Genomic DNA, 26,227 nt, shown 5'->3' with positions numbered 1-26,227 from the left:
ACATATTTTAACTTAGTACTAACTTAGCATCATATTTGATCTGATTCGACTGAATATCCCAGGTTTCCATCTCTCATGCATCTGGTGTGACGTGTTTTCAGACTCTCAGGCTGGCGCAAAGAAATCTTACGGGAATTGAACGTCTCACTCCGGTCAGCTGACCAAAGTTGGTAACCTTGGTATTGTGTGTAGGAGATTCGGTATAACTATAATTTCGTTCTCCATTTACATGCCCGTAGTGTCTTTAACCGGCTGCACAAACTGGATCCGCCTCCATTACGACACAACTTTGCCCTTATTGGCTTAAGAATTTAGTCACATACATGACGTATATCTGCTATTTCTCCCGAGAAGCAGGTAAAGCAGTGGTAACTGCTTTGTAGTTAATTTACCTGGTAAAATTAAGTTTAAATAAATGATATAAATACTGTAATAGTACTCGTGAGCTTTGTTTATTTGTTATTAGTTATTGTAATGTTGCGCTGCTTTATTTGTTTAATCGTCTAGTCTGTGGAGACATTCAAGTTAATCAAATAAGAATTGCACTGTACACTGTACATGACCATAAAAACTTTGTATCCTTGAAATAAATGTTTTTGATCTTTTCCTTGGCAGTTATCTTTTCACACAGGGCCTCTATGTACACGATAGTTTTTTTTTTCACGACTAACAGTATGGATCAGGAGTTGGTTATTGTAAAAGAAGTAATGTGCATGCAGGTGATATTTGTATAGATTTATCCACACCCTTGTAGCAGTGCTGCCATTGCAGTCAGATCTCGCAAACTAGGAGTATTAGTTGTCTTTATTTCTCTTTATTTCTTGACGCCAACCCTCTCCATTAATCCGGGCTTGGGACTGGCACCTACCTGAGCTGGCTTGCTCCCTTAAGTGGCTGGGTTAGGCTAAACTATATATATATATTTACCAAGACTACAATAAAACATCTCGAAATGTGTAGTCTAGCAAAACGCAGTTTAAAGAAGGTAGCCTACCTGGCGAAATTGCAAACAAATTAAGGGCGTTAGGCAGCCTTTCCAAACCGCTTATCCTACTGGATCGCGGGGGGTCTGGAGCCTATCCCGGAAGCAATGGGCACGAGACAGGGAACAACCCAGGATGGCGGGCCAGCCCATCGCAGGGCACACTCACACACTATTCACTCACGCATACACTCCTATGGGCAATTTAGCAACTCCAATTAGCCTCAGCATGTTTTTGGACTGTGGGGGAAACCAGAGTACCCGGAGGAAACCCCACGATGACATGGGTAGAACATGCAAACTCCACACACATGTGACCCAGGTGGAGACTCGAACCCGGGCCCTAGAGGTGTGAGGCAACAGTGCTAACCACTGCACCACCATGCTGCCCCCTAAATGGAAAACCATTAAATACAAAAGGAAAACAAAAGTGCTGTAAGACTGTATACTTATGTGTATGTTAGTAAAGGCTGTAGCTGACACAACGGACCCCACTAATTAGAAAGGGGTAATTGTACACATGTGGCATCCAGTATGTTCTTCTATAACAGTTTTTAAAAAAAAAAAAAAACTCACATTACACAAATTGGCACTATCAAAACGAGGATTATGGGGAAAATGGGGACTGTGATGGAGATTACATACACGTAGGCATGGTATTTAGTTTTTTTTAATCTGGTCACCTTCCAGAGTAATTGTAAACTAAAACCATCTTCACCCTATTTGATTCTTTATAAATGGACAATCAGTCGTGCAGTAAATGGGGGTATAGAGAGACACAGAGCTTGTCTAACAAGAAACCCTGGGAAGCTAACATTAATAGGGTGGGTATGGATAGCAAAACCATTGATACAGATTACAGATTTATATCTCACCTGAACCCTGGCGGGCTCCGTGCCAATAGGGGTTGGGATTAGGGTTAGTTAACTTAAGTAGTAATATTGATGTGTATATTCTCCTATTCTCCAGTCAGTGAATCGTGAAACGTAATGTTAATATGTTTCTATACCTATATGTTCTGCTTAAAAACCCATAAAGGCAAGCACAGTGTTTAGACATTCTGTTACTTAGACTAGTAAACACTAAGATCCTTCAGCTTTCAATTAACCTGACACAACAGTCTAAACAACAAATGTGTGCCATGTCATTTGTCATCTTTACATCTTGTATCCTTTATATGGTAATTGGATTTTCAAGGTGGAATTGCAGGTCGATCATTTTAAGGATCTAGATGTAAACCTCCCTGGTGTTGCTTTAATATTTTTTTTGCACAATTTGCTTCACACACTTCCTCCAGCAGAGAAGCTTACAATACTACACCCCACCAAATGACTGGATGATGCCTTTTTATTTAAGGTCTGGCTGTGAGCCTCGATTACCGATACACTATCTTCAGGCTCCTGCCGGGATCAGTCAGTATGGTGGACCTTTGGAGGAATGGGTACAAAACCATCAGGAAAGTTTGCAGGTGCTTCAAGAGTATGTGAAGGCTTAGTTGGAGGAACAAGCCACACCACGAAATCGGAAACACAATGAGTTGGTTAATGATTAGGGGTTTGATGAAGGTCAGCTGGTGTGTTTGCGGAACCATGTTCGAGGTAAAATACAGGATCATTGGGATGCCTGTTTGTATATGGTAGTTCGGTGTCCCCAAGATCAGGGTGCAGTTTACTCTGCAACTCCAATGGAGGGGGACGGGGTTGTCCGTCAAGTTCACCGAACAGAGTTGCGTCCAGTACCACAGGGGGTTGTTATGTCAGGGGAAGATGTTCTGGTAATGTCTCCTGAGTCTGGGTTGCCCACAGGGGCAACAGAAATGGAATCGGATGAGGACTCTGTGATTTTACGGGGACAGGGCTGGTGGGAGGGGTCGCAATAGAGCATCCACAAGTAGGCCTCGTATAATGGAGGAGGTTATGTCCCCCCCGAGGTGTAGAGACCAGTTAAACGTTCGGTGAGGTCCACCACTGGTCATCATACCAACCCTTATAAGTTACCACGGTCAGTGAATGATCGTTCGGTTGGGGAGGAAGACCAGTGGTTTGGGGATAGAATTCTTAGCTGTGATCGTTGGGTCATCAATTTCATTTTGGGGAATGGATTGTAGCCAGGCAATTATAGGCAGGTATAGGAACTGCAGTTAGGACAGGAGGCATAGCCGGGGCGAGATGGCTGTGCATGCTCCGATGGTAGGGCATATTGGCAAAGGAGCAGGCACGGGAAAGACAGGCAGGGTCCTGATAGATTTGGTGGAGCATCGGCGGGCATATTGAATTTGCAGTGTAGCAGCCTTTCTGTTTGCTTGTTTCAGGGGTGAACAATCTTATCCGCAAAGGGCCGGTGTGTATGCAGGTTTTCGCTGCAACTCCCTAATTAGATTTCTAATTAGAGGACTGATTAGCTGAAGAGTCCTCATACCTGGTTTTGAAGAGCTGACCTAAAGGTTACCCCAAAAACCTGTTTTTTTTTTGTTTGAATGGGGCAGTGAGTCATGGGGTAAACTACTGTTCTTTAGGGGTTTTCAAGGTGGAATTACGGGTCGATAATTTTAAGGATCAGGTTGTAAACCTCCCTGGTGTTGCTTTAATATGTTTTATCTGAGGTTGTATCGTGTATTATCAAGCCAGCCGGCTTAGTGGCCTCGGGAGCGGGGTTTAGTGGGAGCAGCTGGCTAGTTTTATTTTCTTTTTTGTTTGTGTCTTTTTCTTTGTTGTATGTATATTTTGGGTTCATTATTAGGCAGGCTGGGCCTTTTGGCACCTGTAGTCTGGGTGCTGGATTGCCCATAGGGGTCTTTTTTATTGCTGTGATTTGCTGTGTCATTCACTAGTGTGATTTGTGCTGGATGTGTTTTTAAGGTTGTGCTGTGGCGTGTACCTGAGCAAACTTTGGGCAACCTGTTCTCTTGTTGGCTTTATTGACAAAGGGTGGATTAGTCTAATTACGGCCTGCTACAAATAGCTGCATATAACGTATAAAAAAAATCACCTTATGGGTGCTCCGTAGGGTAGCAAGATCTTGAGTTTTTTTTACAGTACTCGGGTACGTTTTAAAATTTTCGACCAATCAGCAAACATTATTCTGACAGCATAGCTGGGAAACCAATGAAAAGTGAGTGCAACGTTCTAGAACTTGACTTCGGGTTGACGCTCCCTATAAAAGAGCTGGGTACTGCTTCAAGGCGTTCAGTTGGCGCTACCTCCTGATAGAGTAGCACTGTACGGCTCTTGTTCCGTAAAACAACATCAAAAGGATGAAAAAAAAACAATATTTAAAGAAGACGAAAAAAATCAATTTTTAAAGAAGACGAAAAAAACATCGTCTAAAAAAATAAGCCAAAAAAAATAATATCCGAAGAAGGAAAAACATGCAAAGTAAAAAAAACAAACAAAAATAAAAAACAATATCCAAAGAAGAAGGAAAAAAACATCCAAAGGGAGAAAAGAAGAACTGAAGGGCCAACGAGGTAGGAGGAAATACAAATTTCGTTTCAGCACCGTTGGAGTGCCAAGCCGTGAAAAGCATTTGGCCAGAAGACAAGGTAAGTGTTGTACCTGTTATTTTAAAACAGCGCTTTTCAAAATGCTGCTTTATAATCGTTTGAGATCGTTAGCCAGTGTGACAGGTGAAGGCTTTTTGAGTTTACCAACATAAAGTTTTATTTCTGTATTAGGACATTGTCAGGAACAATGATGTGTTCATCGCTATGATGTGGTCAAAAAGCGATGCATTGAATCTTAGAAACATTTGTGATTTTTCAAACGATGCTTTTCCTTTTATTTAATCAGTAAAATTTCCATCGGTTTTATATAGTGCCCCTTGAAATATGTCTTTAGCTCATTTTCCGGGCATTTTACTAGAATGCATCCTGAGAAATACACAAGCTCTGCTGCATTTCCGTGCCTCGATGTTTAGTGCCGAGTATAATTGTTGCAGTTGCCTTTTATATATTCCATGAGACCTGTTGGTACCAAGAGAAGTGTGAGACTGTCAGGGTGAATTTATCATACAATCGCACGCATAAATACCTGAGGGTTGCCAGTCCTTTTGCGTTGTTACAGGAGGACTAGAGCTGACGAGTGTGTTTCTACACACTATCAAGGGCATTGTAGTACAGTTTTCTCAGGTGGGAGAATGCTGCCGATCTCCTATTTGACAATACAGCCCTTGATATATTAGAATATTACAGAACTAGAAGCCTTTTGCAAGGAAGAATGTGAGAAAATCCCAAGTACAAGAACTGAAAGCCTTTCAGCTGGCTATAAGAAGCGCTTGTAAGCTGTGATATCTGGCAGAGGAGGTGTTACTAAGTACTGATTACGTAGGGTGCCCAAACTTTTGCAGAGTGCCATAATAATGTTTTTATTTTATAATTTTGTTCAATTTATGGCATAAAAAGTAACTATTCATCAATGTTTGCTGAAAATATTGTGTATTTTTCCCCCAGTTCCTAAAGAGACTGTATTAACTGATATTGTTGCTTTTGTAATTGAAAAGATGTTATTTGTCAAGGGGTGCCAAACCTTTGCATAAGACTGTACACAGTGTGTGTATGTGTTTATGTGAGTGTGTGTCTGTGTGTGTGTGTGTGTGTATATATATATATGTGTGTGTGTGTATATATTTCTGTATATGCATGTGTATATATATATTTATATATAGTTCACACACATTCAAACTTATTTGAATACACATTCAAAATAATTTTTATTATTATTATTTTCGTTTTTTTTTTTTTTGTGTGTTTTAAAATGTTTTATTTTTGCAATGGAAATAAAAATAAAGCAGTCCTCCGTAGAGGAGGGGTGGTGGAGGGAATATATATATATATATACATATATATAAAATAATTGTCACACAACTGGGGTGACATGCCTTGCCTGCTCACCCAATTTTAGTGCACTTTAGTTATGCATAATGACCTTCTAGTCTCGATACACCCATATATATATATATATATATATATATATATATATATATATATATATATATATATATATATATATACATATATATATATATATATATATATATATATATATACATATATATATATATATATACATATATATATATATATATATATATATATATATATATATATATATATATATGTGTGTGTATATATGTATATATATAGTTTTTTTGTGTTATTTTTTTGCAATAGACAATAAAAATAACGCAGTTCTCCATAAAGGAGGGATGGTGGATGGAATATATATATACATATATATAAAATAATTGTCACACAACCTGGGTGACATGCCTTGCCTGCTCACCCAGTTTTAGTGCACCTTAGTTATTCATAATGACCATCTAGTCTCGATACACCCATGAATATATATGTATATATATATATATATATATATATATAGTTTTTCTGTTTTTTTTTTGCAATAGACAATAAAAATAGCGCAGTTCTCCGTAAAGGAGGGATGGTGGATGGAATATATATATACATATATATATAAAATAATTGTCACACAACCTGGGTGACATGCCTTGCCTGCTCACCCAATTTTAGTGCACCTTATTTATCCATACTGACCATCTAGTCTCGACACACCCATATATATATATATATATGTATATATATATAGATATTTTTTCTTTTTCTTGTGTTTTTTTTTTCGCAATGGATATTAATAATAAAGCAGTACTCCGTAAAGGAGGGGTGGTGGAGGGAATATATATATACATTTATATAAAATAATTGTCACACAACTGGGGTGACATGCCTTGCCTGCTCACCCAATTTTAGTGCACCTTAGTTATCCATAATGACCATCTAGTCTCGATACACCCATAAATATATATGTATATATATATATATATAGTTTTTTTTTTTTTTTGCAATAGACAATAAAAATAACGCAGTTCTCCATAAAAGAGGGGTGGTGGATGGAATATATATATACATATATATAAAATAATTGTCACACAACCTGGGTGACATGCCTTGCCTGCTCACCCAATTTTAGTGCACCTTAGTTATCCATACTGACCATCTAGTCTCGACACACCCATATATATATATATATATATATATATATATATATGTATATATATAGATATTTTTTCTTTTTCTTGTGTTTTTTTTTCGCAATGGATATTAATAATAAAGCAGTCCTCCGTAAAGGAGGGGTGGTGGAGGGAATATATATATACATTTATATAAAATAATTGTCACACAACCTGGGTGACATGCCTTGCCTGCTCACCCAATTTTAGTGCAACTTAGTTATCCATAATGACCAACTAGTCTCGATACACCCATAAATATATATGTGTGTATATATATATATAGTTTTTTTGTGTTATTTTTTTGCAATAGACAATAAAAATAACGCAGTTCTCCATAAAGGAGGGATGGTGGATGGAATATATATATACATATATATAAAATAATTAATGTCACACAACCTGGGTGACATGCCTTGCCTGCTCACCCAATTTGAATGCACCTTAGTTATCCATAATGACCATCTAGTCTCGATACACCCATAAATATATATGTATATATATAGTTTTTTTTTTTCGCAATGGACAATAAAAATAACGCAGTTCTCCGTAAAGGAGGGATGGTGGATGGAATATATATATACATACATATAAAATAATTGTCACACAACCGGGGTGACATGCCTTGCCTGCTCACCCAATTTTAGTGCACCTTAGTTATTCATAATGACCATCTAGTCTCGATACACCCATAAATATATATGTATATATGTATTGTTTTTTTTTTTTTTTTTTTGCAATAGACAATAAAAATAACGCAGTTCTCCATAAAAGAGGGATGGTGGATGGAATATATATATACATATATATAAAATAATTGTCACACAACCTGGGTGACATGCCTTGCCTGCTCACCCAATTTTAGTGCACCTTAGTTATCCATAATGACCATCTAGTCTCGATACACCCATATATATATATATATATATATATATATATATATATATATAGTTTTTTTTTTCTTCGTAATGGACAATAAAAATAACGCAGTTCTCCGTAAAGGAGGGATGGTGGATGGAATATATATATACATATATATAAAATAATTGTCACACAACCTGGGTGACATGCCTTGCCTGCTCACCCAATTTTAGTGCACCTTAGTTATCCATACTGACCATCTAGTCTCGACACACCCATATACACACCCGAAGCTCTGATCTCAGATCAGTTCCATGCCTCCAGAATCTAATGTTACCCTCAAGGAAGAAGGGAAGCTATGATGAGTAAAAAAAAGGTTATTAGAGTGTCCTGTCAGCGTTGGGCTTCTTCGGCCTCCGCCATTGATTTTTCGGTTTCAGGATGGAAAGTACAAGGTGGCTCTGTGTTGATGAATAATCCAGGAAAAAAATGCCACAAAGGCATGGAGTCACACCAGTGGAGTCTTATCCTTGCAATAAAGACCCCTGTATGACCTTTGCTGAATATTTCCAGTTTAGTGGAGCTGATCTGTGAGTAATGCAGTTATGCAGCAGTTTCTGATGGTTTCCGGTTTTGCAGGTGGTGTCCTTTTCAGCTTGGAGGAGGGAGCCTCCTTCTGGAACCAGATGTTGACCTGGAGAATCGTGAGTGACGTTTCCGATTAGCATACCTGATCTCCTTGCCCCGCCACGGGGCTCTGGTGAAATGTAACTATTCAGTGACCCGTATCTTTCAGTTCTTCGCTTCCATGATCTCGACCTTCACCTTGAACTTCTTCATGAGTATCTACCACAACAAGCCGGGAGATTTTAGTAACCCAGGTCTCATCAACTTTGGACGCTTTGACAACGATGTAAGTTTCCCATTTCTGTCGGTGTTGTGATGTAGATTATCCTTTTTAAAAGTCTGTAGATGGAATCTTGAAAATCAAAATATTGGGCATCGGTAATTGATCTGGTTGTCTTGGCCAATGGTATGCTGTCCGCAAGTCAAGTAGCTCTTGGGAGATGTCGGCCGTTACCCTCTGACATTGGTTTCCTGCCTCCCGTTAGTCAGTGGGGAAAATGTGATGTTTATGGATGTCTGGACAACTTAGAGTGGAGAGCATTTTATAATCATTACCTCGTTTGGGAAAGGCGAAAGAAGACGGTATAATTTTGACCAAAATCCAGAATGAGACCAAGTTCACACTGTTCCCGAACATGTTTTGGTCTTTCCTGTCCGTGCCGTTCAAGAAGGGGCTGATCTGTGAACTTTATGGGGAAACAAGGGTGAGAGAGAAAAGGATGAGCTGTTATTTCCAGAAAGGGCTCGACTCGGTACCCTGTCACATGAGCAGTGATGTATTTTTACCTGCCTTCTGGTCACATGGGTTGGAAAGGAAACCATGAAACGTTTGTTGGGGGACTTGGACACAGCCCCCACCCCGCAGCGCATGACTTTCCTGGGAGGCCCCCTGGGCTGGAAATATAGTCATCACCTCGGTGGACATGAGTACCGCGCTGTTTTAGTTGGGCCTCCTGGTTTAGGTAGGCATGTTAGCCATGGTTGTGGATGTTTCTCGTTACAAGAGAGGCACCTGTAGCAGTTTACATGGTATGCAGATACGGTTGTTTATTTTATTTTTTTTAAACGCAGCAGAATTTTTCCCGCCTTCGGTGCCTGAAGTTTTTGGGAAACGTTTGCCCCGGATGCCCACTGTATGCTTCCTGTAGGATCACAACACGTTCACCATTTTTTTAAAAATTATACACTACTGTGCAAAAGTCTTAGGCAGGCAAAGAAAATGATATTTAGATTATCCTCGTGTTGGTGTAAAACTATGATATTATGCCTGTGAAAGTGTGTCAACTTCGCCATTTCAGAACCTCTGCTAAAATCATCCTAGTATTTGCAGCGACCGTCCAATGCAGCCATGTGTTTTTTTTGACTTGGCCACCAGCACACCTCATACAGCTAGTCAGTCTCTCACTGACTTTTTAAGCCAGTATATTTAATTTTTTTTAATTCAGCTGTTGGTGAAATTTAACAAAATCATGGAACGGCTGAGGTGCCCCTGAGGAGAAGTTTGGGAACTGAAGCGGTGTTCATCTAGCCATCCAACTAGATATCAGTAACTTTTTAGAAAATAGAAGAAATTACTCTATATATATATATATATATATATATATATATATATATATATATATATATAAAAATAAAATTAAATAAAAAAAAAAGAGGCAAACAAGAGGTGCCCCCATGTGTGTAGTCCTGTAGGGTGTGATGTTGTCATTTGCATGTTTGACTGGAGGATTCTGGGTATTGATTTTTTTTTCTTTTTTTTTACCCCCCCCCCCTCAGAGCACGGAGTACTACCTGTATGAGATTCCTCTGTTTATCGTCATGGGAGCCTTCGGTGAGAGAGAGAGAGAGAGAGGGAGCGTCTTATTGTGGAAACCCAAACCTTGCTCTTTTACATCTTAACGGACTGGTTCTGTTTCTGGTTTTCTCATGCCGGGCCCATGTCTCTTTCCCCCCCGCAGGTGGATTGCTGGGAGCACTGTTCAACGTCCTGAACTACTGGCTCACCATCCTCAGGATCAGGTGTGCCTGTGTGCGTGTGCCTGTGTGCGTGTGTGTGCCTGTGTGTGTGTGTGTGCGTACTTCTGTGCGCATGTGTGCCTGTGTGTGTGTGTGTGCGTACCTCTGTGTGCGTGTGTGCCTGTGTGTGTGTGTGTGTGTGCGTACCTCTGCCTGTGTGTGTGCACGTAAGTGAGGCCTGTTTGGTTTTTACTGTGTCACGCCTGTCTGAAACTTAGGCATCTTAACACTTGAAATTAAATAATTAAATAAATATATCCCGAGACTGTGGGGCTGACCTTGAAACTGCCCCACACTGGTTTGATGCAAATGAAAGTTGTCCCACAACAAAATCATTAGCTGAGCCACCATGCCCCCCCCCCCCCCCCCCCCATCCCCAGGTATATCCACCGGCCCTGCCTGCAGGTGATCGAGGCCATACTGGTTGCTGCCGTGACGGCCACTGTGTTCTTCACTATGATCTACTTCTCCAACGACTGCCAGCCCCTGGGGGAGGATCAGCTGGAGGAATACCCCTTGCAGGTAAGGCAGCTGGAGGTGGGCTCTCTGTGATTTCATTGGCTGAACAGCTGAGAGGGTGTGTATCCTGTCCTCAGGCCTGAACCTCCACTTATCCCTCTCACAGCTGTTCTGTGCTGATGGCGAGTACAATTCCATGGCCACGATCGTCTTCAACACCCCGGAGAGGAGTGTCCGCAGCCTGTTCCACAGCCCCGCAGGTCCGTGGAGTTTCCAGCACGTGTTTCAGGGCAGGATGGGTCGTGACCTGAAGCCGGATTGGTCGCCCCTGTTGTGCCCTTCTTCTGGAAGAGATTATAATTACAGTCCGTTGTCCATCTTTAGAATGAACACCTGTGTTTGATATTGGTGACAGGCTGGCTAGGTCCGGGGCAGCTGTTTGAACAGTCAGACTCGTCTGCCACCTCTGTCGTGTCGTAGGTTTGTTTACGGGCCGCTTCTGGCTGATTGTTTTCCCAGACAGACAGCTAAACCCATACACACAATCCTCCTCAATTATTCAAGGCTTCCCTCATTTGGGATGGGGGGACTGTCACCCTGCCTGGGGAGAACAGGAGCGCTTCTCAAGTGCCCTGACGAATGCCACCGTAGGCAAGTTCGAACGGCACTAAACTGTGTTCATCCATGCCCTCTAGTGGATGAAAGACATACCAAAGTAACATGGCTTGGTCTTGATCGGCTCCAAATTGCACTTTACACCAGGTAGAAAAATGGAAATGATCATATGAAAAATGCCATTCATCATGAAATAATTTCTGTACACCTGTATCCTCATTACAAGGGTGAATCAAGTAAAACTAGCTGGTTTCGCTAGATTAGCGTTCTTGGGGATCAACTACATGATCAACATTTTAGCAAAAACGTGGGAAACACTGACTTAGGTGATGAATTCCACCACCACCACCCCCCCCCCCCCCGGCAGGTTCCTACAATCCCGTGACCCTGGGAATCTTCACCATCACCTACTTCTTCCTGGCCTGCTGGACATACGGCCTGACTGTGTCCGCCGGGGTCTTCATCCCCTCACTGCTCATCGGCGCCGCCTGGGGGCGCTCTTTGGCATTTTGCTGGCCTCCATTACGCCGCACAATTCCATACAGGTACATCAGGACGGGTCGCCGTTCCTGGGGAAGCGCCGTATAGCCGGTGAGGCGGCGTGGTCCGCTGGCGGAGGAGGGGCCGTCACGATAGCAGAACTCTTCCCTCAGCAGAGAGAAACCTCACAGTGGCGACGTTTTCCACTGACCTTGATTTTTTTGCACATTTTGAAGAAGCAAAACTGAAAATCCGTTAATGGGTACGATTATATTTCAGGAGGACAAGCCCTCAAACGCTTTCAGTTTGATTGAAGTGGTTTTTGTGGCGATTCGCAAAACTGAAATGGAAGCCGATTTTGCGAACTTGTTGCTGTGTAGGACACGATGACTTGGTTCTAGAGCTCGTATCTCATGAAAAGCTCAATCCATGTTGAGGCACGGAATCATAAATTGCAGGTGTTGTTTCCATGATGTTACTTAATGGAAACACCCTTTATGCAATTTCACTTTGTCAACAAATTTGCTTGTTTGTGCAGAACTTTAATGGAAACGCTGCAGGTTTTGATATATTAAGGAAATTGAACGGGGTCTTTAGAAGTCAGAGGGCCTCCTTCAACACCCGCTTTAGATTGATTTCCTCTTTGTTGTCCAATCAGATTTACTCTTTAAGCAGTCACGTGACTCTTTGAAGGTGCCCTATTGGTTAGTGCTGTATCGATTTCCTGGGCCGCCCAGCGTCATGTCGGCATAGATGTAGTTTAACATAATGTTTGTTGGAAGTAAAGCCCCCTCGAAGTTTTTGAATGAGCATGTTTTATGATTTGTGGCGTTTCGTTTGACAGACCTTGGCCGACCCTGGGAAGTACGCTCTGATTGGAGCCGCCGCCCAGCTTGGTGAGTGTCCGTCCGCGGTCAGCCTGCTTTTCAGAGCTCGTCTAGAGGTGCATGGAGGCACATGAGGCTTCGGGTTTGCGTCTGTTTACAAAGGTCTTTGCCAGGTGGGATCGTGAGGATGACCCTCAGCCTGACTGTCATCATGGTGGAAGCCACCGGAAATGTCACCTACGGCCTACCCATAATGCTGGTTCTGATGACGGCGAAGATCGTGGGCGATTATTTCGTGGAGGTCAGTGTTGACGTTTCGGGTTGGAGCGGGTTGGTCCATTTGGCATTATGTGTGAGCCTGTCAGTGAGTGATGAGCTCATCGCCTTTCAGACCGTGCAGAACTTGGAATCGGGCCAGTCGTGTTTCGTTAACTGCTCCGGTCTCATGTTTGCTTTTGGTGTGGGTGGTGCAGCTAGCCACCAGTCTGACGCCATCTTTTTTTCATCTGTCCTTCCAGTGACTGATTTTGAGAACCCTTCCGTTGTTTTTGCACAGCTGTCTAACTTAAGGTGGCACATCATGCTGTGACAGCTCGTTTCGCTTCTCTGTTCCTCAATGTGCCAGCAAATCTGCTTAGAGGAAGTAAAACTTCAAGGGGTGGCAGCTTATGAATGTTGTGCAGATGTGATCCTAAGCTCTTCTGAGTGACTCGAATTTTCCCACAGGGGCTATACGACATCCACATCAAGCTGCAGAGTGTGCCCTTCCTGCACTGGGATGCCCCAGCCACCTCCCACTCCCTGACTGCCAGGTATATTGCCCCCTACAGGATTTTCCCTGCTAATGCTTCAATGAGCCCAGTACACGCCTTTAGCAAGACATTGGTGCTTCATTCTCACTGTATATTCAGGTTTGGTGTGTCTGTCCATTCAGGGAGGTTATGAGCTCTCCAGTAACCTGCTTCAACCTGGTGGAGAAAGTGGGCACTATTGTGGATGTGCTCAGCAACACCTCGACCAATCACAACGGGTTCCCTGTAGTCTCCGGGTTGAGTGATGGCTGTGAGGTATGTCCCTCCCACTAGGGGTGATTTTGTTTTCCTGGAGATTTGTCACATGATGTACTTTGGGGCTTTGCTAATCTGAATTTTGTGCTCTTAGCCAGGGAAAATCTGTGGCTTAATCCTGCGTTCCCAGCTTATCGTGCTCCTGAAACACAAGGTGAGTGTGACCTAAGGTTCCTGCAGAGGTCAGCTGAATAAGGAGCATGTCTGTCCACACTAACACCTATCAGGGTGCTTGGTGTATATGCATGCCTGTGAATGACAGTGCAGCTGACCAATGAGGGGTTTGATTATTGAATACCTGGATGTGACTGGCAGTGCGATTGACCAATGAGGGGTCTGTTTACTGCGTACACGGTTGCGAATGTCAGTGCAGCAAGCCAATGAGAAGTGTGCTCATCCACGTTGTGACCGGTGTACTCTTTTCAACCAGGTGTTTGTGGAACGGGCTCGTTCTCGTCTCAATCTGCGCAAACTGCAGCTGAAGGACTTCCGGGATGCCTACCCTCGCTTCCCTCCGATCCAGTCCATCCATGTGTCCCAAGACGAGAGGGAGTGCATGATGGACCTGACGGAGTTCATGAATCCCACCCCCTACACTGTCACGCAGGTACTAGTCTCAGTCTCAGCCTTGGTCTTGGTCCTTGAGAACCAGAGACACATTTGACTAAACAGTCATGTTCTGCGACTGTGTTCTTCTGCCTCTTTTTCAGGAGACGTCGCTTCCTCGTGTCTTCAAGCTGTTCAGGGCCCTTGGTCTGCGGCACCTCATTGTGGTGGACAGTGACAACCAGGTGCGTCTGCCTTGCGAGGTCCTCAGGCCTTCGTCATCTCCAGCACATATCTCCATTCTCATTGTAAAATTCGAAAATTACTGCATCGGTTTTCAGCCGGTGGCCGTTGGGCATCCATCTAGATCAAGGTTATCACCCTGGTTTCCTGTGCTACTCCCACCCCTCCCTCATAACATAACCAGCTATCTATGCCCTGTTCTACGTACCAATCATGTTCCCGGTGCCCAGGTGGTGGGACTGGTGACGCGGAAGGACCTGGCCCGTTACCACCTGGGCAAAGACGGCCTGGAGGAGCTGCAGCTGGCACAGACGTGATGCGTGGAAGGCGACTGCCGCGCTGCTCACCAGGCCAACCCCCCCTGCCCCCAGTCAGCCCCCGCCAGAACCCGCACCGGTCGTGCATTTCAGCAAAGTCCGGAACCCGGGATGCCAATGACTGACTTTCTGGTTTCGTTCACCGAGGGTTGGTTGTGATGGGGGAGGGGATCGATTCCATGTGTGTTTTGCGACTTTTTGTTGCCCCCTCCCAGTTTGCACATAAAATAATTTATCCGTTATGTTTTTAAAGCACTTCAGAGAGAGAGAGTGTGTGTGTGTGTGTGTGTGTGTGTGTGTGTGTGTGTGTGTGTGCGTGTGTGTGTGTGTGTGTACTCGCATAGGTCACATTTAAGGACATTTTCCTGAATACACACCAGTTAACTGGGGACCTCTTGGCAAATGGGGACCAAAAACCACGTCCTCATTTGTTTAGCTATACTATCATGTTCAGTATGCTAAAAAACATCACTGGCCAAAAAATTTCACGTGTCCCGAAAAATGACAAAGACCTGATTTGTGTACCAAAAGTGTGTGTGTCTCCCCCCCAGAGTGTGTAAAACGCAGCGCCCCAACAGGAATTCATGTGAACTGCACTTCCTTACTCTACGCACACATTTTGATCAGGTGATCCAAACAAACCAATGAAAATCTACTTTTTTGATTGGATGATCTAAACCAATGAAATTTTACTTTTGTACTGGAGGAAGCTTTAGGCTAATATTTAGCATAACGTAAATATATACAGCATATTTACACATTGCTAGCATGCCCTGGTAATATTATTTCTATCACGCAGTAAAAGTACATCAATAAATATAACAGTTTAATATAACTGTAGCATGCCAACCATAAACATTCTGATAAAGTACAAAAATAAGGAACAGTATTAGCAAATTTACCTACGCCGATTTATACTTATTTGTAATGTTAGCAATCACTACCATGTAGTCTTCTTAGCAAACCACATTCAGATAAAACAGAAAATTAAAAGCAACATATAGCAAATATGACTCTAATAATTCCATGTAACAGGTCACCACGCATACATAGTAAGTATGCGTGGCAAATATTGTCATACATTGAAAAATAAGGAGCACTATATAACAAATACGACTATGCTAATTCCATACATCAGGTTGCTAGAACCGCTAACATGTAGCGTGCTTGGCAAACTACATTCTGATATATTATAAAATAATGAGCAATATATGGCTAATATTAATATGCTAATTCCATGTATCAAGCCACTATATATAACGCTAGCATGTATTATGCGTACTAAACATTCTGAAAGCAAAATAAATGTTTATAATACTACCTGTTTTAAGTGGAAGTCCTATAATTTTAAATAGTTCTTTCGGCCGTCATATATATTACATGTGCAATAACAAGCGCGGAGGAATATTTATGTCACACTGCGCAGTTAACAAGTGGACTAAGTGGATTTTGCGGCTATAATTTGGAAAGACGTCACTTTCGCGGGGAAACATCGGAGGAAGGATTTCGCGCCAACAGGTAAAGTTGTTCCATTTCTTATCTACATTAGAATTTTTAATTTTTTTTTACCGAAAATAATATACATTTTGGAAATAATTTCCGCATTAACTTAGTAAGTAAGTAAAATGTATGGGAATTAGAAGCGTAACAATTGTAGTTCTTTAAATGTCTTAAAAATAAGAATTTGAACAGACTATAGGCACACACCTGTTTTAAAGAGTATATCATAATTATGCTATTCTTATTAACTTATCTTTAAATTATGAAGTGTAAATGAGATACTGGATATGTAGCACATGACGTAGCCAATTTGAAACACTCGGTCCATGTACGTGAGCTGCTCGCTTATATACTGTATATATATATATAAAATAATGGGAAACATAATTATATATAATCTATAACATTATGAAGGTGTTTCCCATTATTTTTAGTCTTGGAAAACGGGACTGGGCGATATATCGAATTTTTATCTTATATTCGATAACTTTTTACATACGATTTGGCTTGATAGTGTATCGTCATATCGATTTTATTTATTAATTGTAAATATACACAATATGATTTGCTCTAAAATGGCACGACAAACAGAGCAGGCAGTGCAAGAATAAGTAACGCAATGATGGCGCAGGTAGTAATTAATGTTCCGTGGTGCGCATGCGATGTTCAGCAGAGATGCATTTTTATGTTTTTCAGTTAGGAAACACTACTTTGAATAAATAAAACCATTCATCAAAAAAAAAATTCATTCTGACTTTCTATCCTAACTTTTCAAAAGTATTTTAGAGATATTTAAAAAATATTTAAATACACTGAATATCGATACAGTGACCGAAGATATCAAAATTTTGTTTTTCAACTATATTGCCCAGCCCTGGAAACCATGTCCTGCACAATATTTTGAGTTTAATTGAGTGACAATTAATGTTTCTATTAAATAATGGAATTATATTTGTTTTTTATGAATATAATTTAAGTGATAACTGTAATCTGCATTGTTACAGAATGAACTCCATTAGGAGAAAAAGATGTCATCCATTGCAGGATGTCAAGTTGCATATCAGATTAAAGTCTGATAAGGCTGTGATTGAAGAGCGTTATATTAATGTTTATAAAGGTATGTATCACAAATGTGGACTGCTTATGTAATATTCTTGGGATGTGTAATATTGTGTCTGTTTAGACTGCATTTATCGATGAATTATTGTTTTCTTGTAGGAAGAGGAGTGTTCAGCACGGTGGACATTTGCAAAGGAGATTTTGTAGTAGAATATAGGGGTGAACTGTTGTCGGAGAAAGAGAGTTTTAAACGAAAGAATGGATATAGTGAGGCTAAAAGTGTTTTTCTCTATGATTTCCAATGGAAAGGGAAGAACTGGTGGTAAGCAGGAACTTGACAATTTTAAAAGTGTTAAAATACTTTTGCTGATTTTTGGTTCAGGTGAGTCACCGTATTTTGTCTTCTACACAGTATAGACGCATCTCAAGAGGACAAGTCTTTAGGGAGGCTTGTCAATGATGAGCACAGGAATCCAAACTGTCGAATGAAAGTAGTAGATGTTGAAGGAAGTCCACATCTTTGTCTCTTTGCTGTTAGAGACATTTTGTCAGGAGAAGAGATTAATTATAATTATGGAGATTCAGATTGGCCTTGGAGAAGACAGGTATTTAGGTTTCCTCTTTTTTGCTTATTTTGGCATTTTTACAACATTTCATATATTACTGTTTGCAAGAGTTGCTCACAGTGTGATAATGGGTTGCATAGGAACAAATTCATTTTACTGTTTTGTTCTAAATAGCTCTAAATTAAAATACAGTAATGCTGCTTTAAAGGTGGCTGTATCATCCCCACCAAAAGAGAAAAGTGTCCAGAATGACAGCCAGATACCCCAGTTGGAGTCTGGCTACATAGAGGTGAATATAACATTTTGTTCAGCTGTATATTTGGAATGTTCCTTAGTATTTGGTAAAACCACTTAATAATTAATGATTAACACAAACACTTAACACATTATCCAGCATGGATAATATGAGCATCCTGTTCCATCATATTCAATAAGGTGCACACTTTAATCCTAATTTATCAGTGTCTCCTCTATACATCAGTGACCCATGTGTGTTTCTGTTGCTTGTCTCAAAGTATAATTTTATCAATCGTGGGCAGTTAATCCCTGTTTGTCATCTCTGTGTAAAATTTGTGTTTTAAAATTCTTGCTGGCTTAATTCCAGTAAAGAATATAGGCAGTATGCAGTCCTGGATTGTTGTATTGAATTGTTAACACTGGAATTTTGTATATTTCTTTCTGATATAGTCATTCTTTTACTGTTTTTTTTTCCTTTATAGGCAATGGATGACTCGCATGCCAAAAAAAATAAGTCGCTAATGGACAAACAAATGACCCAGGCTAGTGACAGTTTTGGTGAAGTTATGACTGCGGAGAGAAAACGGAAGACCTCTGTGGTAATATATCTGTTTTACTTTGGATATCTGTGAATGACAGGCAAGATTACACTGTATAGTTATATAGATTGAGTTGATATTGGTGTGACGGAATTGTTCAAAATGAGGACATAACACACAGTGATTGGTCTGGACACTCAGAGGAGACGTAGAGATTTTATATGTCCCCATTTTGGAATTTGTCAAGTGTACGAGGGTCCTTATTTTGCTCACACACAATGATTGTAGGTTGCATAGGAACAAATTTATTTTACTATGTTTTGTTCTAAATAGCTATAAATTAAAATACAGTAATGCTGCTTTAAAGGTGGCTGTATCATCCCCACCAAAAGAGAAAAGTGTCCAGAATGACAGCCAGATACCCCAGTTGGAGTCTGGCTACATAGAGGTGAATATAACATTTTGTTCAGCTGTATATTTGGAATGTTCCTTAGTATTTGGTAAAACCACTTAATAATTAATGATTAACACAAACACTTAACACATTATCCAGCATGGATAATATGAGCATCCTGTTCCATCGTATTCAATAAGGTGCACACTTTAATCCTAATTTATCAGTGTCTCCTCTATACATCAGTGACCCATGTGTGTTTCTGTTCCTTGTCTCGAAGTATAATTTTATCAATCGTGGGCAATTAATCCCTGTTTGTCATCTCTGTGTAAAATTTGTGTTTTAAAATTCTTGATGGCTTAATTCCAGTAAAGAATATAGGCAGTATGCAGTCCTGGATTGTTGTATTGAATTGTTAACACTGGAATTTTGTATCTTTCTTTCTGATATAGTCATTCTTTTTCTGTTTTTTTTCTTTTATAGGCAATGGATGACTCGCATGCCAAAAAAAATAAGTCGCTAATGGACAAACAAATGACCCAGACTAGTGACAGTTTTGGTGAAGTTATGACTGCGGAGAGAAAACGGAAGTCGTCTATGGTAATATATCTGTTTTAGATCGGATATACTTCGGACTTATGTCCCCATTTTGGAATTTGTCAAGTGTGAGGGTCCTTATTTTTCACTATCTTGAGTGTGCAAATTCTCTGAACATAGTTTAATTTCTTGAATCCCAGTTTGTTTTTTGGAGAATGTACTGTATGAGTTTCTTTTATGCAATACTTGACTGTGTTCTTCTCAGAATTAGTCTTATACTGTTTACTGTACTGTATAAGCAAAGCAAAGACTTGCTAACTAGTTCTGCTTGATTAGTTGCTTGTGTGGTATCATGCTGATGATATGGATTAATATAAGCTTTTCTTTGATGTGTCAGTTATCATATAATACATTCTCCCCAACCCACACCTCTTCGCTGGGTTTGCAATAATTCTCTCTGTGTAATAATTACAGCCAAGTGCAAATATCTGCTCTATGTGCAGTATTTTACATTGCTTGTAATTCTCTGTGCAATGTTTATATTATTGGCATTTGTTGCTTAAAAATTCTGTATTGTTACCATATTAATTGTATTACCACACTTTGTTAAACATTAGTACTAAGGTCTTAGTAACAAGTTAACTTTTTTATTTAGTCGTTTCAGAAACGCATGGTGTAATGAACATGTAATCATTGTGTGTAATAACACTAAAAGGCTTCTTATTCTAATGGTTGAAGACCTGTGCAACTTGGGGTGTGTCAAATGGCACTATTGTCATCTCACACTAATTTTAATTCTTAGCATAGTTGTTTGCATATTTTAGGCAAAGAAGAGGAAAAGCTATTGTTAGGTATTACTGTTGTGTAAAATGAGTGAGAAGTTTTGAAAATAGAAGATCGAATCAGCCTACCGGAAAAATAAAAATTAGCCATGTTTTCTCATGTCCCCAGTTTTATCTTGAAATTTAGAGGTATTTGTTTTGGTATTTCCGTGTGTGAAATCTGTTTACATATTTTTTTCTGCTTTTGTCATTGTAGGCACGATTACAGAAACTGAAAAGGCACCATAACAAATGTCTAGAACACTATGTGATGGAAGACAATGAACGAAGGAGACTTGAAAAAGAACGGACCTTGCTATTGTGTAAAGTTAGTCAGATTAATGAAAAGGTAAAAAGAACACGTTTAATTTTATTTATTTTTTTGAATATTAGGTGCTGTAGGTTAATTTCTTTTCTCCTTACGTAAGCTTGAATCTGGATCTGGATTACCTTCTGCCTCTGATGAATTTGGTCACCTATCAGCTGATCAGGTGGAGGTATGTTCTAAGGACTCATTCAAGTAGACATTTTACACTGTTTTTGCATTGGTAAAAATGTCAGCCTTATATAAAGTAAATAAAAGTATATATGCATAGGTCTATAACATGAAAATTCCAAATAAATTCATTTAGGGTCTAAAAGTATGTTCATAATGTGCATTGAATATTTTCTGCTTTTAGAGTAACAGTAAAGGAAGCATCTCTGAAACGAGTTCACAGATTGAGGACTCTCCAACGATGTCAAAAGTATAAAGTGTAATCAGATTAATAATAATAATAATAATAATAATAATAATAATAATGGGTTTTCATTGCTAACTAATTTAGAACATAGTTTTGCTGCATGCTGGACAATTATTGTTATTGGCATTGTCAGTGTCAGGTTATACTAGTTTTTACAAATAATATACTGTATTCTTTGATTATGATTATTTGTCATTTACACACAATAGTTTTGCTCATTTTATATTTTAAAAATATCAGAGTAATGACCACAGACATAATTAGGATGGTAAATCCTTAATCTATGAAATTTTAAAAATAAATTCTCTGACATTTGCAGTTAAATTCCTAACATTATTTTGACATATTTTATCTAGTGTGTTCTATATTCTCTGTTGTATCTTTCTGGAGGCTCTACGGTAATTACTTCTTACTGTAAGGCTGAGTACCTATGCTGATTGTATAGAGTGGTTACTTACACTGTATATATGAATGAGCGCTGGTTATTCCCATCCCTTCAACAGTTTTGTAATTTGAAGTGATGACATTTTAAACACTGGCTTTTGGTTCACTTTCATTTTCCTCTACCTGCAGTTTCTGAAAATCTGTAAAATTTGAAATACTTCACACTTTTTAGTTGTTTTCAGTTTACATGATAAAGTTAAGATTACAGATACTCAGTTTAAAATAGCCCAACATAAAGTTTGAAATGTTTATTTTATTTCTAGAGTATTTAAAATAAAGCCAGCTAGTTGGATTTTTTTGCATTTTAAATCAGTTTTCCCTGCTTGGAACAGTCAACAAAATACAAAATTGGTAGTTTTCTGATTTTAAGCTTAAGGTGGTGTAATTGTAATTAGCCTCATGTAATTTGAAGCATTAACCATTTAATTCTTATTTCTTTTGCAGGAGACTGTGATGAACACTTACAGTTCATCAGATGTTTCTGAATACACTGACTATAGTGATGTAGACTATGTGCCAGATAGCGACGGAAGCTCCTCTGATGAGTCCAACCAAAGTATTTCTCTATCTCCCGATGTCAAGAAAACCCAAACCAGCCAAAGATTTCCAGAATTATCAAGACGAAAACAACAGATTCACAATGAGCCTACTAAGACCAGAAAGTCTTCTCAATTGTTAACCCAGGATTTCCCACATAGTGAAGAAAGTGTTTTTGCTTGTAACTCCATCAGTGTGCCATCATCTCAAAGTGTACAGGGGAAATACACCAAGAAGCAGTACTGCTTATTTTGTGGAAAACCATATTCAAAAATAGCAAGACATTTAGAATCTGCCCATAGTGATGAGAAAGAAGTTGCAAAAGCTTTACAATTTTCGAAGAATTCCAGAGAACGTCACATCCAACTTAGCATTCTGAGGAAACGTGGAAATTTCACTCATAATGTAGATACTGTTAGAGGAGGATCAGGAAACATGGTGGCTTGTTATCGTCCCACAAAGACCAGAAAAGCTAAAGATTACATACATTGCCTTCACTGTCAAGGTCTGTACTCTAAGGGTACCCTTTGGAAGCATATTAAAATCTGTCCACAAAATCCAAATCCAGATCCATCGGAAGGTGGTAAAAAATATGTACGATCATTATGTGCAATGTCTACACCAGTAGGTCTAGATGTTAGCCAGAGCTTCAAGGATGTGCTTTGCAACATGGCATATAATGAAATTTCTGCCATAGTTAGGAGTGATAGATGTATCCTTCAGTTAGGACAGCATTTCTTCAATAAAATAGGATCAGACAAGGGCAAGCATGATTACATAAGGCAGAAACTTAGAGAGATCGGTAGACTTCTGCAGGAAGCACGAAAGTGCACACCACTGCGCAACATGGAAGATTTTGTTATTCCGTCCAACTTCCCTCATGTGGTTAAAGCTGTGAAAGTAGTAGCTGGCTACAATGAAGAAACACATTCATACCAAATTCCATCACTGGCTATGAAACTTGGTCATTCTCTTAAGAAAATTGCGAGCATTGTTGAGAGCAATGCCACAATTGTTGGAGATAATGATCTAGCAAAATCTGTTCGTCGTTACCTTCAAGTACATCAAGCTAAGTGGAGTGAGTGCATATCTAGCTGTGCCTTAACTACACTAAGGGAAGCAAAGTGGAACACACCTCAGCTGCTGCCCTTTACTCAAGATGTGAAACTGTTGCACTCACACCTGGAAAAAAAGCAAGAAGAAATGCTTAGGCTACTTAAGATTTGTCCTTCACGAGACAGCTACACTGGACTAACCAAGGTTACCCTCACGCAGGTCATCCTTTTTAACCGGAGAAGAGAGGGTGAGGTCTCAAAAATGCACATGTCCATCTTTGCATCAAGAAACAAAAAAGAACTTCATGATGATCTTGCCATCTGCATGTCGGACTTTGAAAGAAAACTGTGTCAACACTTTATGCGTCTTGAGATTAGGGGCAAGCGAGGTAGGAAGGTTCCTGTTCTTTTAAAACCTTCCATGGTTCATTCCATGGAGCTCCTGATGGAGTTCAGAGAACAATGTGGTGTTCCAACAGAAAACCCTTTTTTGTTTGCTCGACCGGGGGCACTTTCTGCATACCGTGGCAGGGACTGCATACAGCAGTTTGCCAAAGAATGTGGTGCTAAACAACCGGAAGCATTGTCATCCACTAAACTTCGCAAACACATTGCCACGATGTCCAAAGTTTTAAATCTTGAAGAAAATGAAGCAGACCAGTTGGCTGACTTTTTGGGCCATGACATCCGTGTCCACAGAGAATATTACCGCTTGCCTGAAGGAACACTTCAACTGGCAAAAATGAGCAAAGTGTTAATGGCAATGGAAGAAGGAACTCTTTCAGATTTCAAAGGGAAAAAATTGGATGAAATTGAAATCAACCTAGATGGTATGCTAGTATTGTTTAATGTTTCTTTAAATGACTGTATAGTCATAAATCTTTTTAGAGATCTATTTAGAAAAGTTTATTAAATGTTTGTGTTTATAATTAGAAATATTCATCAGATAATATTTTTCTGTTATTAAATGTATCTTTAAATAAGTATATTCAGAAATCAGTTTAAATTATTAATTATTATATTATAAATTATTAATATGCTTCTGAAATGTTTGTGATTATAATTCAAAATATTCATCAGATAATATTTTCCTGTTTCCCAAAGAAAAAATCGACCCAAGAACCATTGATGACTCATCTAGTTCTGAGGAAGAGGAACCTGACAAACAGAATGATGGTCTGTCTGAAGATTATAGATCTTGTGATGTACAGAATTTGTCTGTTGACTCTACTCAGTCTCACAGTGAAGGTGTGGATGTTGGTCGTGGTGGCGGCAAAGCATCATCCAAGCGAACATGGAATGTTGAGGAAGTAAAAGCTGTTGAGAGACATATGATGAACTTTATCAGAATTTGTAGAGTTCCTGGAAAGAAAGAGTGTCTTCAGTGTCTCAATGCAGAACCTGAAGTTCTTAAAAGCAGAACATGGACTGGGGTTAAATTCTACATAAAAAATAGAATAACAGCATTAAAGAGAAAAGGTATGATGTAATTCAAAGAACAAAAGAGTTTATGTTAAGGTTGAAAAATAATAATACAGTCTTATTTTTTTTAGAACAGTAGAGTTGAGAGCTATACGAAGCTTCATATTTTCACTCAGCCCTCACGTCTTTATATTTCAAACAGCAGCTATTTTTTTAAGTTTTAAAAAAAGTTATGACTGTTTATGATTTTGAAATGTATATTCTTATGTCTTGTTTAATGAAAGATGCCAATTTATACCTGTGTGTATATATGTATACCTACATATGTACATATAGGATGGAAAAAACAATAAATAAAAGTTCTTGTTAGTCACAAGTTTTTGTCCCTATTTATCCATTTGTAAGGATGGATAATAATAGACTGCTTATTTTCTGCAATATTTCCATTGCACATTAACACTTTATTTTCCTGATCAGCTCTATAAATTCATGTTTCCCGACCGTGTTATAAATAGCAAACAACTTACAAACTGTTCCTAAAAATCATAAAACGCATTAGATGCTTTTTTCAAATTGTAAACAATGAGAATTACATTTTATTGTAAGTTCTTCTTGACAACTTCTTTTCTGTCCTCATTTGGGGAAAATGTCCTCAAATTAGTGCTGAACTGGAGTTTGTGTGTGTGTGTCGCCATGTCCTCAAAATTCACCTAAAAAATACATGACCTCATTTGCAAGGGTTTTTTTCATACTTTTAAAACAGGATTTTTTTGGAAATTTCAACTGATGGGCGTGTATACGGCATGCGTATTAGCCATGTTTAGCAATAATTTTGGTTCCAAAGCACTGGGAAAACCTTGTCCCCAAAGTGAGGGTGTTCTGACATAGGTCCCCAAAAGTGATCTATGCGCGTATGTGTGTGTGTGTGTGTGTGTGTGTGTGTGTGTGTGTGTGTGGTTCTACACACACTTGGGTGTCAGTCCCGCTCTGTGGTCATTTGCAAAGCTTTGGTAGCATTGTGATATACATTAGTGTAAATGTGTAAAAAGCATTTCAAGCTGTGTGTGTGAGAGAGAGAGAGAGAGAGAGAGAGAGAGAGATTAGCCAGGCCAATAACGTTCCTCTTTTACTCAGAGTTTTTTGAGTGTGGTCTATTGACAGAGGGTACCACAGTTTTCTTGTGACTTTAGTTTTACTTTAGGGGAAGTTAATTTTCCTCTCCCAGATAATTGTCTTGCACATTGTACCATTAACCAATGCCTCCCACCCCTCCCATGCCAGTGTAGGTAAGACCAACCCTGCCCCCCCCCCC

The 26,227-nt window shown here is 39.6% G+C and overlaps 1 protein-coding gene across 7 annotated transcripts; it reads left to right on the top strand.

Annotated features, from left to right (window-relative positions):
- The first annotated feature begins 15,395 nt into the window (after positions 1-15,395).
- Positions 15,396-25,938, top strand: LOC125727900 (uncharacterized). 7 transcript variants are annotated; one of them, XM_049004881.1, is made up of 12 exons: positions 15,396-16,579; positions 17,566-17,678; positions 17,780-17,942; positions 18,033-18,225; positions 18,395-18,475; positions 18,906-19,022; positions 19,330-19,410; positions 19,840-19,956; positions 20,932-21,063; positions 21,143-21,211; positions 22,346-24,323; positions 24,598-25,938. In XM_049004881.1, the coding sequence occupies exons 2-12, from the start codon at positions 17,567-17,569 to the stop codon at positions 24,981-24,983; spliced, it is 3,429 nt and encodes a 1,142-aa protein (XP_048860838.1). In that variant the 5' UTR covers positions 15,396-16,579; position 17,566; the 3' UTR covers positions 24,984-25,938. The 7 variants fall into 7 exon arrangements, with proteins under 7 accessions (XP_048860838.1, XP_048860837.1, XP_048860839.1 ...); XM_049004880.1 differs by lacking the exon at positions 15,396-16,579 and having other exon boundaries at positions 16,590-17,678; XM_049004882.1 differs by lacking the exons at positions 15,396-16,579; positions 19,330-19,410 and having other exon boundaries at positions 16,590-17,678.
- The last annotated feature ends 289 nt before the right edge of the window (positions 25,939-26,227 follow it).

The sequence above is a fragment of the Brienomyrus brachyistius genome, unplaced genomic scaffold (genome assembly GCF_023856365.1).
Source record: "Brienomyrus brachyistius isolate T26 unplaced genomic scaffold, BBRACH_0.4 scaffold130, whole genome shotgun sequence".
NCBI lineage: Eukaryota > Metazoa > Chordata > Actinopteri > Osteoglossiformes > Mormyridae > Brienomyrus > Brienomyrus brachyistius.
This window is presented reverse-complemented; position numbering and strand designations above follow the sequence as displayed.

Excerpts from the sequence above, each read along its gene's own strand:
- LOC125727900 (XM_049004880.1), top strand. The coding sequence starts at position 17,486 with ATGTTTCTATTAAATAATGGAATTATATTTGTTTTTTATGAATATAAT. Across the intron at positions 18,476-18,905 it reads TGGAGTCTGGCTACATAGAG|GCAATGGATGACTCGCATGC; the intron begins GTGAATATAACA and ends TTTCCTTTATAG. Across the intron at positions 19,023-19,329 it reads GAAAACGGAAGACCTCTGTG|GTGGCTGTATCATCCCCACC; the intron begins GTAATATATCTG and ends GCTGCTTTAAAG.